The 12,651-nt window shown below is 51.9% G+C and overlaps 1 protein-coding gene across 7 annotated transcripts in view; it reads right to left on the bottom strand.

Moving 5' to 3' along the window:
• Nucleotides 1-12,651, bottom strand: part of DNAH10 (dynein axonemal heavy chain 10) — a 173,561-nt gene that overhangs the window by 16,143 nt on the left and 144,767 nt on the right. For all 7 annotated transcript variants that reach the window (XM_078337642.1, XM_035258092.3, XM_035258094.3 and 4 more), the window contains 8 exons: nt 10,234-10,415; nt 9,041-9,177; nt 7,017-7,234; nt 5,426-5,647; nt 4,977-5,124; nt 3,251-3,530; nt 1,983-2,212; nt 849-1,122 (listed from right to left, as the gene is read on the bottom strand). In XM_078337642.1, coding sequence (XP_078193768.1) covers nt 849-1,122; nt 1,983-2,212; nt 3,251-3,530; nt 4,977-5,124; nt 5,426-5,647; nt 7,017-7,234; nt 9,041-9,177; nt 10,234-10,415 — 1,691 coding nt within the window. The remainder of the gene's footprint in view (nt 1-848; nt 1,123-1,982; nt 2,213-3,250; nt 3,531-4,976; nt 5,125-5,425; nt 5,648-7,016; nt 7,235-9,040; nt 9,178-10,233; nt 10,416-12,651) is intronic.

Here is a 12,651-nt window from a genome sequence, read left to right as displayed (position 1 = left end):
CCCATCAAGTGGCAGGTGGGTAAGCACAGGGTGGTCTGTCCGTTCGTGGAAGGTGAGTCAGCCATAGAAAGTAATGACCCAGGATGCAGAGTGAAAGAAGCCAGTCATGAAAAGTCACATACCGTATGGTTCCATTGACACACAGTGCCCAGAACGAGTAAATCCATACAGACGGAACACAGAGTGGTGGCTGCCAGGGACCAGGAGCGGGGGACAGGGAGGGACTGCTAATGAGAATGGGATTTCATTTCGGGGCTGGGGAAATGTTCCGGCGCGAGAGTGGTGGTGGCCCCACAACTCTGTGAATGTGCTATGAATCACGGAATTGTACATTTTTAAATGGTCAATTTATGGCACGTAAATTGTATCTCAACAAAAGCTGCTAACTTAAAATTCTGTGCTTTAAACATTCCTCCTGTAGCATGAATCGTCACGCTTAAGAATGCCATTCGGAGCTGAGCATGATGGCTCACACCTCGTAATCCTAGCACTTTGGGAGGCCAAGGTGGGTGGATCGTTTGAGCTCAGGAGTTCTAGACCAGCCTGGGCAACACAGTGAAACCCCATCTCTACAAAATATACAAAAATTAGCTGAGTATAGTGACATGCCCTGTAGTCCCAGGTACTCTGGAGGCTGAGGTGGGAGGATCACCTGAGCCCAGGACGGGGAGGTTGCAGTGAGCTGTGATGCACCACTGCATCCAGCCTGGGTGATGGAGCAAGACCCTATCTCAAAAAAAAAAAAAAGCCATTTGGTAAGTTTCCATTTTCACCGACCAAGTTTCCTTACAGCCACATCTGGCACACCAAACTCGCCACACTTGTCCTCCCCTTTGGGGAGGGCTCACCCGTGCAGCCGTAGTTATAGATGTTGAAGGTCAGTGTGTCCATGATATTCTTTAGGCGTTTCATGAGAACGGAATCAGGCAGTGACTTCTTCAGTGACAGCCTGAAGACCTCTAAGAAGGCGATCAGGGAGTACTGGTACATGGCGTTCACCAGGGCCATCTCGGACAGCACAAAGAACAGGATGGCCCCCCTCCTGGCTGCTGGCCGGTAGCCGTCCCGCAGCCTGTCAATGTCCAAGGCCGTCTTCTCCGCTAGCTTGAGTTTCTCTGAGACCTGAAGAAAAGAACAAATGACCCTGGACATAGGAAGGCTGAGAAGTGGGCAGAAGGCAGGAGTGGGGGGGACAGCAGAGAGGTAATGTGCGATGCTCCGGGGCTCTGAAAGCATCCAGGGACTGCCGGGGACTGAGGGCCCACCCTCTTGTAGGATGGGGTGGATATTTGTGGCTGACGCCCCTGCACCTATGGCCCCTTCCTCTAGTAATGCTGCTTGTAAGTCTCCAAGTATTGCCCTCTCCCTTTTCATCCCATATATGGGGTTCCATCCGGGAGAAGACCATGTGACCCAGGCCCAGCCAACTTGAGCCTAGCATCCCCAAGCTCCCAGGACTGGTCTGGAGTAGAAATGTGACTTCAGTGACTCTCAGGACCTTCACAGTAGAATAGGAAGATTCTCACTTATCCCTTTGGGTTTGGACCTGAGAGGACGTGAGGCCAGACTAGTCTTATGACCATGTGGGGAGGTGGCAGAGAATCAAGCCAACCCAGTAGAAAGCCCAGCCCAAAAATGGAGAGAAACCAAGTCCTCCTGGGATTTCTGAAGTCCTGGATCCAGCCCCACCTGAAGCTATCTCTGGACTTTTCAGCTTTCTCAGCAGATAACTTCCCTGTTGACTTAAGCCAGGCAGGGCTAGGTTTTCTATCACTCTCAGAGACTGAACTGATGCCCCAGGTACCCTGGGAACACCTTTAGGGCTCTCCTACCACAGCACATCCCAACAGAGGTAACTTTTTATCCCTGAGATCACAGAGCCCAGTTTTCTTATTGAATAGACAAGGAAATGGATGCTCCAAGGCTCCAAGGGCGCATGCAGGCCCTGCCTGGCTCAGGACCTTTTCTGCTGTGGTTGCTACCTCTGTTGCCTTGGATTTGGTCTCCTCCAGGGTGTGCACCAGGTCCACGTTGTCCAGCATGTTCCCGGTGGACGTGGCCAGCTCCCGAAGGAGGGAATCTTCCAGGTCCTTGAGCAGGTTCTTGTTCTCACTGGTCTCCTGGATGAGATGCTCCCGCTGCTCCTCCAGCTCCCGCCTCTCATAAGCCACCAGCACGCTCAGCAGCTGGTCCTCCAGGCCCTTCAGCGTGACTGTGGGGACAACGAGAGGCCCTCACCACCTGCAGCCCCTGACAAGCTGGTCACTGGTCTCTCCCCCTGCCCTGCTGTGATGGGACAAGCTTAGCGTGGGTCTCAGCCAGCACGTCAGAGGCATGAGGATTCGCCACCACCAAAGTCACTCTACAGCAGCACGGTGGCAGACACAGAGCAAAACAGCCATGCTGTGGTGCAGAGTGATGGACAAAAAGAAAAAATGCACTGAAGGAAAACCCAGGCTTCCATGGATTAGGGGCCATAGTTCAAAGTACACCCAGACCTGGCACAGTGGTTCATGCCTGTAATCCCAGCACTTTGGGAGGCAGAGGCGGGAGGATCACTTGAGCCCACAAGTTTGACACCAGACTAGGTAACACAGAGAAACCTCATCTGAGAAAAGGGAAGGGAAGGGGAGGAAGAAAGGAAGGAAGAAAGAATGGAAGGAAGGAAGGAAGGAAGGAAGGAAGGAAGGAAGGAAGGAAGGAAGGAGAGAGATGGAAGGAGAGAGAGAAGGAAGGAAAGGAAGGAAGGGAAGGGAAGGCAAAGGAAAGAAAGAGAGAGAGAGAAATAGAAATAGAGAGAGAAAGAGAAAAGAAAAAAGGAAGGAAAGTAGGTCATCCAAATCAAATCAATGTGTTTAAGCAGGTGCATGACAACCTTAGAGAATGTGAGAGATAACATCCAGTTTCTATCAGAATTCAATGGAGCGGAAGAATAAAAATTCAAAATCACAACCTGTATTTTAAATCCACAAATATAGAGTAACTTCCTGTGCCCGCAGACAGAGGTCCCATCCCGCTCCACGTGTGAACACATGAGTCCTGGCCCGGTCTCAGCGTGCCTCAGACATGTAACTCCTGGCCCCACGCCTTCTAATGGGACCTAATCATTAAGAGCCGACTAGTTCAGATGTGCCTGTGAGAACGATCTGGGGTCACTGAGTGAAATGACATCCCATGAAAGCCTTGATCTCAGACTGTGGTCTCCACAGTAACCACCTTAATAAACAATGGAGGTTCTACAGATTCTCACCCGTATAATTGATCACCATAGCTTTCCCAAACACGGACGGGGAATAGCTGGGATTGGCCAGCTTGGTGTTTAGATACAGTCTGAAATTTGAATCATAGTCAACTTCCTTGTCTCCCAGGATGATAAACTGCCGTCCTTGGGAGACTTTAATGTTTTTTTCTAAGACATTGTCGATCACAGGGTCGATGTACTCATCAACGTCGTGGAACAGGAAGGGGGTCCCGTACTTTATGGACATCTCCAGCTGCTTGAGGAAGTCAGGGTCGTTAAAGGAAGCAACCTGGAAGAGAGGGGAGGCAGATGCGGAAAGCCGGCATGTTTAACTGTGGCCCTGCCAAATACAAGCAGGGAGGGCTTGGAAGTGGGAAGTGGATGAGCCAGGAACTTGGAGGGGCCAGAGGTGGAAAGGAGAGAGCAGCAAGGGGTATACAACGTGTACACACCGTGAGGTCCAAGGTCAACGCAGGATCTTGCTCAAACAGGGTGGAGAGGAAGGGAAGAGGATTCCTCAGCTCCTCTCCCTGTGAGCTAGAACCCCTCCCCATTAAGAGACAGGTGGGCACTGGAATTGTGCTAGGAGTGGGCTGACAATTTCAGCACTCCCTGGCAGTCTAGGAAAGTTCCTGCCCTCACAGTATTTGCTCCATGAAAACTACATGTGCATTTTAGAGGCAGGCTGTTCCCCTGACCTCGGAACACAAATGGGCTTCCCCTAACAGCATGAAAATACCTGGGATCAAGGACCAGAGAAAATAAGGAAAAGCTAAAACTGAAAATCATTAATTTGTTCGGTAGTTCAGCAAAAAGTGATTGGGACGCCCCAGCAATTCCACTTCTAGGTATCAACCCAAGAGAACTGAAAACATATGTCCATGTAAAAACGTGCACACCAATGTTCACAGCGGCATTCTTCAAATACCAAAAAGTGGGACCAGCCCAAATGCCCCTCAGTGAGTGGCTGGACATACACAATGTGTTCTATTCGCACACTGGAATAGGATCCAGTCCGAGGAATGGCGCACTGACCGTGCGACAGCAGCGACGGACCCTGAAGACACCATGCTCAGCGAAAGGCAGCAGAACAAAAGGCCATGATTCCAATCCTAGCACATGTCCAGAAGAGGCAGATTAACAGACAGAAAGAAGATGAGTGGCTGCCAGGGGCTCGGGGAGGGAGAAATGGAGGGACTGGAGGGGCGATGGCTAAAGGATGTAGCACGTCTTTTGGGGATAATAAAAATGTTCTAAAATTGACTCTGGTAATTGGTAGACAACTCTGTCAACATACTCGAACTCACACTGAATTTATGCTTTCAGTGGAGGAATGTTGTGGTGTGTGAATTCTATCTGCTTCACACTATTACCCTCACCTCTCCTCACCACATCCCCATTCCCCACCTCAGCTCCAAAGAATAGTGACTGAGCACCCAGACCGCAAGCCCCATACTGGGCAGAGGAACTCGAGGCTGAGAAAAGCAGGAACTTCACCTCCAGGTTGCCTGCAGCCTGAGAGGGGTGAAGCACAGTTCAAGGTGGTTCCAGCTGCCCTGGCAGACCCAAAGGGTGGAGGTGGAGGCAGGGGGAGGGCTCCGCGTGGGGTCGAGGTGGGGGCATTTACAGCCTGGCCTCAAGGAGGATAGGGGCTGCCAGGTAGAGGAGGCAGGAAGGACCCTCTCCAGAGAACGGGCAGTGGGGGCAGAAGACGTCCCAGGAGGAGCCGCAGTACCCGCAGATTGTTCTTCTCCTCTTTTCTCTTGATCCAGTTGAGGGCCTGCTGCTGGGGGTCGATGCAGAGAGGGAAGCGGCTGGCCCTGGTGGTGAGGATGCCATTCTGAACAGAGAGCTCATCAGGGGGAAGGCCCTGGGACCCCCACCTGGAAGAAACAGCCATTGGGAAATGCATTTTTCTCACCAATTTGTGAGCCAAGGGCTAAGGGTGGCAGGACTGGCCTTCCAGAACAATCTTCCCATCTCCAGGCTGCACAAGCCTCCTTGGATTCCAGAGAGAAGAGCTCCAGACTGGGTGCGCAGCTCCTCCCGCCACTTCCAGGCAGTCAAGCCAGCTATGGTCCTGGCTATGCCCCCGATGCCATTGCCTCCCCCCAGGGTGACACCCACGTAGACCCCCTGTGCTAAGGCATCCCCTCCCTCCTGCTGGCTCAGGGCAACACACACCTGCTGATCTCAACATCATCCGTGAGCAGGCTTTCCAGCCGGAAAGGCTGGCTCAGGGGGATCCCCCGCCTCAGGAGGTCATTTTGCCAAATCCGATGGACCATCTCATCTCGGAACTCCCAGGTGAAGGCTCCTTCATAGCTCAGGAAAGCTGCGCACAGCAGGCAGTCCCCCAGCAGCTTCACGCGCCGTTGCATCAGCTCATCCAAGTCATTCAGCCACCTGGCACCAGAGGAGAGGGAGGCTGCCGTGAGTAGTTTACCTTCCAGCCACAACCAAAGGAACATTCCAGAAGAAGCAACTCGACACCTTGCTAACAGGGCTAGCCAGACAGAAACATTTTTTTGAGATACTCTTTCCTCATGGGGAACAGAGACCAACAGCTCATCTTGTAATTCCCCACCCCAGTGAACCTGGTGTTTGGAGCCAGTGTCAAGCAGGGGCTCGGGAAAGGCTTGCGGTCTTTATTAAGCAGTAATCCCACGGTGTGGATCATATGAAGTAGCAATCACATTGCCAGGATCACAGTAAGTAGCAATCACATTGTTTCCGAAGCCTTAATCAAAGGCATATAAACCAGCCCGGCAGAGCTAACAAGTTCTGGCTTCACTCGAGCACGGAATTCCACCCAAGATAAAAGCAAGCCTCTGTTTCATTTGGCCTCTTCCAGCACATGCCCCAGGACTTAGGTTTAGAAATATTGAAAACTGTGTGTTTCCCACATGCAGACATTTGTCAGTGTTTTCCACACCACATTTACAGATGCCAGGTTCAAAACTGTTGCCCTATTTGGTGGATAAGCTGTGGCCAAGTGGTCTTGCCCACGAATATCAAACAGCCCCATCACTCCTTCAGATTGAAGCCCAGGACTGAACAAACCACTGGGACCCTGGGAAGGCATCTGTGCAGTGATAGAGATGGGCTTCTCCCACAGACTCTTCTAGAAAGAACCCAGGGGTTAAAGGTCACCAAGCAGTGAACACTCCCAAAACCCAGAGCACCTTGCTCAATGCTATGCATTTCTCCCTGTCTCCACAGCTGCACTGCCTCCTCAACCCCGGGTAATTAGTAAATGACACTCAGTACCTAATAAAAGCAAGAGTCTATAAAATAGCCATTAGCCACCATAAACATGATAATAGTGACATAAGACCTGGTCACATGGTTTCCACATTAAAAACACAACATGAGGCAGGGCGCGGTGGCTCACGCCTGTAATCCCAGCACTTTGGGAGGCCGAGACGGGTGGATCACAAGGTCAAGGGATCGAGACCATCCTGGTCAACATGGTGAAACCCCGTCTCTACTAAAAATACAAAAAATTAGCTGGGCATGGTGGCGTGTGCCTGTAGTCCCAGCTACTCAGGAGGCTGAGGCAGGAGAATTGCCTGAACCCAGGAGGCGGAGGTTGCGGTGAGCCAAGATCGCACCATTGCACTCCAGCCTGGGTAACAAGAGCAAAACTCCGTCTCAAAACAAAAACAAAAACAAAAAAAACACACAACATGAGATAAAGAATCAACATGGCGAGAAACTCTGTGGGTGACGTCCATTTACAGATCACAACAGGGGGCTCGTGAGCTGCGCTGACCTGACGTTTTCCGACCCCAGGCCCGAGATGAGTTTGTCGGCAGCGATCAGCCGCCTCTCCATGATCTCGGCTTCTTCCTGCAGCTTCTGCTTTTCCAGTATGGCGGCCTCGTATGTGGCACCCAGCGTTTCCAGCTCTTTCTGAATTGCTGCCAACTCGTTCTGGATCCTTTCCAGTTCCCGTTTAGTGAGGTAAAAATTCCGCTCCAGCCTGGCCACCTAAGTAAAGACAATTTGCAAAAAGATGGGACAAGGACCGTGGTGGGGCCGGGATCCAATGGCCTCCAACCAGGCCACATGTCCAAACCGCTCTAATGGTGTCTGTGCTTTTTGGAGCCATCATCTGCCATAAATATCAAACAGTCCCATTAGTTAAGATTGATGACACGTGGCTTCTTAGTTTCTTCTTCAACTGTTTGCTGCAAAAACTCTATGTCCCTTTAGAAGACACCTGGCACCCAAGTTATCATGTGGTTTTACTTTCATGTGTACTGAGGCCACAGTAAGATGGCACTGTGGTTCTAAGTCAAAAACTCAGAAGAATTGGCTGGTGGAGGTGGCTCACACCTGTAATCCCAGCACTTTGGGAGTCTGAAACGGGCAGATCACGAGGTCAGAAGTTCAAGACCAGGCTGGCCAGTGCGGCAAAACCCCATCTCTACTAAGAATACAAAAATCAGCCAGGTGTGGTGGCATGCACCTGCAGTTCCAGTTACTCAGGAAGCTGAGGCAGAAGAATTGCTTGAACCCTGGAGGCGAGGTTACAGTGAGCTGAGATCAAGCCATTGCACTCCAGCCTGGGTAACAAGAGTGAAACTCCGTCTCAAAAAAAAAAAAAAAAACCTCAGAAGAATATACCATAGACAATAACAATACTTCTATTAGTTCTAAGTTTTCTGAATAATAAAACTGAGCTATAAAGCAAGGTCATAATATGACTCCAAATGATCAAATCAACCTTATTCACTGTGTATTTTGTGATCTACATGTTACTTTGGCCCCGCTGCTTTCAATTAGGACAAGTTTTGTCCCCAGGAGACATTCGGTCATTTCTGGAGACATTTCTGGATGTCATAGCTTGGAGGGAGGGTGCTGCTGGCATCCAGTGGGGTGAGGCTAAACCACGCCAGCCCCCAGGACAGACCCCAGGCAGCGCTTCCACGGTGTTACCACCGAGAAACTCTGCCTTGACCCTAGAGAAACAACTTTAAATATCTTTTTTTTTTTTTTTGAGACAGGGTCTCACTGTGTCTCCCAGACTGGAGTACAGTGCTACGATCAGGGCTCACTGCAGCCTCCCAAGTGGCTGGCAGTACAGGTGTGTGCCACCATGCTTAGCTAATTTTTAAAAATTTTTTTGTAGAGACAGGATCTCACTATGTTGCCCAAGCTGGTCTCAAACTCCTGCGCTCAAGCGAGCCTCCCACCTGGGCCTTCCAAAGTGCTGGGATTATAGGCAAGAGTCATTGGGCCTGGCCCAAACATCTTTTATGCTACACTTTCACATACAGGTTCAAAATCAGACCTCAGTTTTGTCTACCACCTGCAGGATGCCTAAATGAAGTTGTGTTTCAGGATTACCATTTATTAGGGGGCGGGGAGAATGTTTAAACTGCATTTTTTTTTTTAGATGGAGTCTTGCTCCGTTGCCCAGGCTGGAGTGCAATGGCGTCATCTCAGCTCACTGCAGCGCCCTGGAGATTCTTCCGCCTCAGCCTCCCTAGTAACCAGGATTGCAGGCGTCCACCACCTTGCCCAGCTAATTTTTTCTTTTGTATTTTTAGTAGAGATGGGGTTTCAACATGTTGGCCAGGCTGGTCTTGAACTCCTGACCTCAAGTGATTCACCCACCTCAGCCTCCCAAAGTGCTGGGATCACAGGTGTGAGCCACCACACCCCACTTAAACTACATAAGTTTAAAGTCAGAACTTGGGAGAATCTTTTCAGCAAAGGTGTGTACGTGTTAATTCTGACTCTAAGGGGGTCTGCCGGCAGTGGTGTGGCAGCCCTACAGTCGGGCAATACCTTCTCTCTTTTGGGCTTGATTTCTCTGAAAACATCACAGTAGCCCATTACAGCTTCGACGAATTTCAGCATCCCCAGCCCAGCTTTGCTGACGGCTTCCATTTCTTCAGTTGTGGCATTGAGGGTCTTCAAGAGGCCTAACATGAAACATGCAATAACTTTTATGAGTTCAAGCTTCATCTTGGGAACACAAAGTGGGGAATACACTGTGGGCAGAGTAAGCGTAACTCGTTTCTTCTTCCTCAGGGGCCCAGTGGGCAGAACGCACGCAGCTCTCCTTCAGCTGGCAGCGTGGTGCCAGACCAGAATGGGCTCTGCATAAGCGGATGTTTCAGATGTGGGCAAGGGGCATGGTTTACTGCTACCTGAGACGCAGGTGTCATGCCGGGAACCCAGGGCATAATGGAGACTCCCAACCGGGCACCTAGGTGGCTAACTGGAATTCACAGGCCATCACCCCGGGACTAATTTCACTAAGTGGAAGTCCATCCAGTGAAGATTCAGAGGGAATGCCTTGCGTTTTTCTAGGGGTTGGGGTCATTTGTGTTGAGTTTGCTTTTGTTTTTAAGGGACTAAAAAGAAATGTTTGATGATACGAGTCTAAATAAGCCATCAAACGCAGTATGAACTTGTATTGCTTTTTGCAAAGACTAACACATTCCACCATCACCGCCGGGCTGAGCACTGGGCAAGGTCAGGAACTGGGCTCAAAGGGAACTCAGTCCTATAACCAAAGATGGGGCGGAGGCTGGCCATCAGTGATGCTGCCCCCCACCATGCCAATTCCCCAGGGACCTCCAGAAAAATTTATACTGACAAGAGGAGAAAGCAGGGAAGCCAAGGTCAGAGAGACTCTGGGCTCCTGCACGCGCACTGGATGAGACGCGCAGAAGACAAGGCCGGGCTCGGTTCCAATGAGATGATCTTGTTTCCTGACAGGGAGAACTGGGACTAGTGCTGAACCGAGCAAGGCGGGCTTGGCTGCCGCTGCTCGCCCCCAGCCACACTCCCTGGATCACGTCACAAGGCTGCTGTTCTCCTGGTGACCAATAGTCGCCTGTTCCATCTGATACCATCTGACTGCAAGGGGAGGGCCTCCTGCGACAAGCCTCCTTGCCTTCTTTCCCTGTCCCAGAGACTGAGATGCCAGACCAAGATCCACCCTGGTGATTCCCACCCACGGCTATACTCACCTTTGATGTTTTTCACTTGGCTCTGTGTAATCGAATCAAAATTGATCTCCATCAGCGACCTCAGGAAATTCGGGTCGGACATCATGCCCTTGGCGGTTTTCCAGTTGAGCTCTTTGAATCCCTTCATGATGAGGATGCATTCGCAGACCGTCTGCACCTGCTTCGGGGGCTTAGCAAATGACCTGGCAAGAAACCAAGACACACATGGGTCAGCCTGAGAGAGGGCTCTGGAAACCACAGAGCTGACTCTGCATGGAAGCAAAGGAAGCCAGGCCCCAGCACAAATCGCACTCCTGGGTGGGAGTGTCCCCGAGGGTAGGGCCGGGTTCCCCTCTCAGGTTCCAGACCAGGCGACTAGAACAGCTGAATCATGGTGGGGGGCAGGCAGCATTAAAATACAAACCCAGGTCGCCCCAGGGGCGTCCGGATCAGTGGGTTAGGGTGGAGCCTGAGCATCTATGTTTTAATTACACCCTTGGCTGATCCCTCAGACTAGGCGCTGCCATCATTGCTGACATCATCATCACCACCACCACCGTCTTCTTTCCCGTTTACTAGACGAAGAAGCAGGGCCCTGGGAGCCTGCATGACTGGCTGCGCTGACACTGCCTGGGAGGCCTGGCTTGCCTGCATCCTGGGCTCTTCCCAGGCTATGGTGCCCCGTAACTGTTTTCTGTGGCTTTGATGAGACTAAACCGCCACTCCACTCCTCCAGAACTCAGATATCCACTGTCCCTGGCCCTCTGGAGAACTGGAACTCCCAACATAACAGAAGACAGAACAGCAGTGCCGGTACAAAGGCTGGAGACTGGGGCTTCCCACTGCCAAGCAAGGTCAATGAAAGCCACAGGAGTCTCGCAGACAACACCGTGAGGAAAGACGGAAGTGGAAGAACAGTGCAGATACCACAAAGCAGGAGGGGAAGGAAAAGAAGGAGAGAAGGGCAGGAGACAGAGGCCCCAGAGTGCGTGGAAGCAGCGTGGGCGAGGCCAGACACGTGTGCTCTGCTAGGAGGCTGGGGTGAGTCAGAGAAGAATGAGGGGGATGGAGGGACAGAGAAGGGAGACACATGCACAAGGACAGAGACAGGGAGGAGACAGAGGCAGGGAGGAGACAGAGGCAGGGAGAGAGACAGGGAGGAGACAGAGACAGGAAGAGAGACAGGGAGGAGACAGAGACAGGGAGAGAGGGAGGAGACAGAGACAGGGAGGAGACAGAGAGACAGGGAGAGAGACAGGGAAGAGACAGAGAGACAGGGAGGAGACAGAGACAGGGAGAGAGACAGGAAGAGACAGGGAGAAGACAGGGAGGAGACAGAGACAGGGAGAGAGACAGGGAAGAGACAGAGACAGGGAGGAGACAGAGACAGGGAGAGAGACAGGGAGGAGACAGGGAGAGAGACAGGGAGAAGACAGGGAGGAGACAGAGACAGGGAGAGAGACAGGGAAGAGACAGAGAGACAGGGAGAAGACAGGGAGGAGACAAGAGACAGGGAGGAGACAGAAAGACAGGGAAGAGATGGAGACAGGGAAGAGACAGAGAGACAGGGAGGAGACAGCCTGAGCAGACTGAAAGCAGCCTGGAGGCTTTCTGCAGTGAGCAAATCCCCACCCCTCCTGACCCGGGAACCTCACCCACTCCCACGAACACAGCAGAGGAGAGAGGGCCCCACAGTGTACGGACAAGCCAGGAGGGAGGGCGCCCAGACTTCAGCACAAAGCCCAGTGATGAAAGAAATGGCCCGGAGTCATCCAGGAAAGGCTCAATTATGCTGGTGTCCGCTGCTTAGGAAAGCCAGAGGCGCAGTCAAGGGTCTTTAAAAGGTCCCTTCAGGGCCGATGGAAACCAGGCCCCACCACTGCTCTGTGAACAAGCAGCTGGGGAAGGATGAGGGAGATGTTTTCAGCTACAAGACAGAAAGAGCCCAGGCCGGAGGCGGGGTCCTGAGCCCTTGGGCAAGTTAGGAACCAGCCGGGGTTGTCGGGTTTCGCATCTGTAAAGTAGGGACGCAGATCCGGAACCTTCCAGCTCCCAAATCCTCTGAGTCCACCAAGTGAAGCTTTCGGCTACTGGGTTACAGGCCACGCTCTGGGATCTCACTTTCCCAGAACACGGCACTTTCCACAGTGCCGGGCGAGCAAGGCCTTTGAAATACTGAGATTGCAAGTCCAGAGAAATGGAGATGTCTGTTCCATTCCTTTCTTCCATCACCAAACAAACTCGGGAATGAGAAAGAGAGAATGATATGCTACCCTTCCTAGAAGAAAACGATCATTAGAAGCCCCACTCCCCAGCTCCCAGTACTCCACCCCAGACACACCGACGGCCTCTGCTTTTTCCTCCAGCCGAGCTCCTTGCAGCCTCGGGGAAGGTGCCCTCCGCCCTCCATGACCATGACTAGGTCAGGCCCCACCATCC

The sequence above is a fragment of the Callithrix jacchus genome, chromosome 9 (assembly GCF_049354715.1).
Source record: "Callithrix jacchus isolate 240 chromosome 9, calJac240_pri, whole genome shotgun sequence".
NCBI classification, from domain to species: domain Eukaryota; kingdom Metazoa; phylum Chordata; class Mammalia; order Primates; family Cebidae; genus Callithrix; species Callithrix jacchus.
The sequence above is the reverse complement of the archived record's forward strand: the minus strand, read 5'-3'. Positions and strand labels throughout refer to the sequence as shown.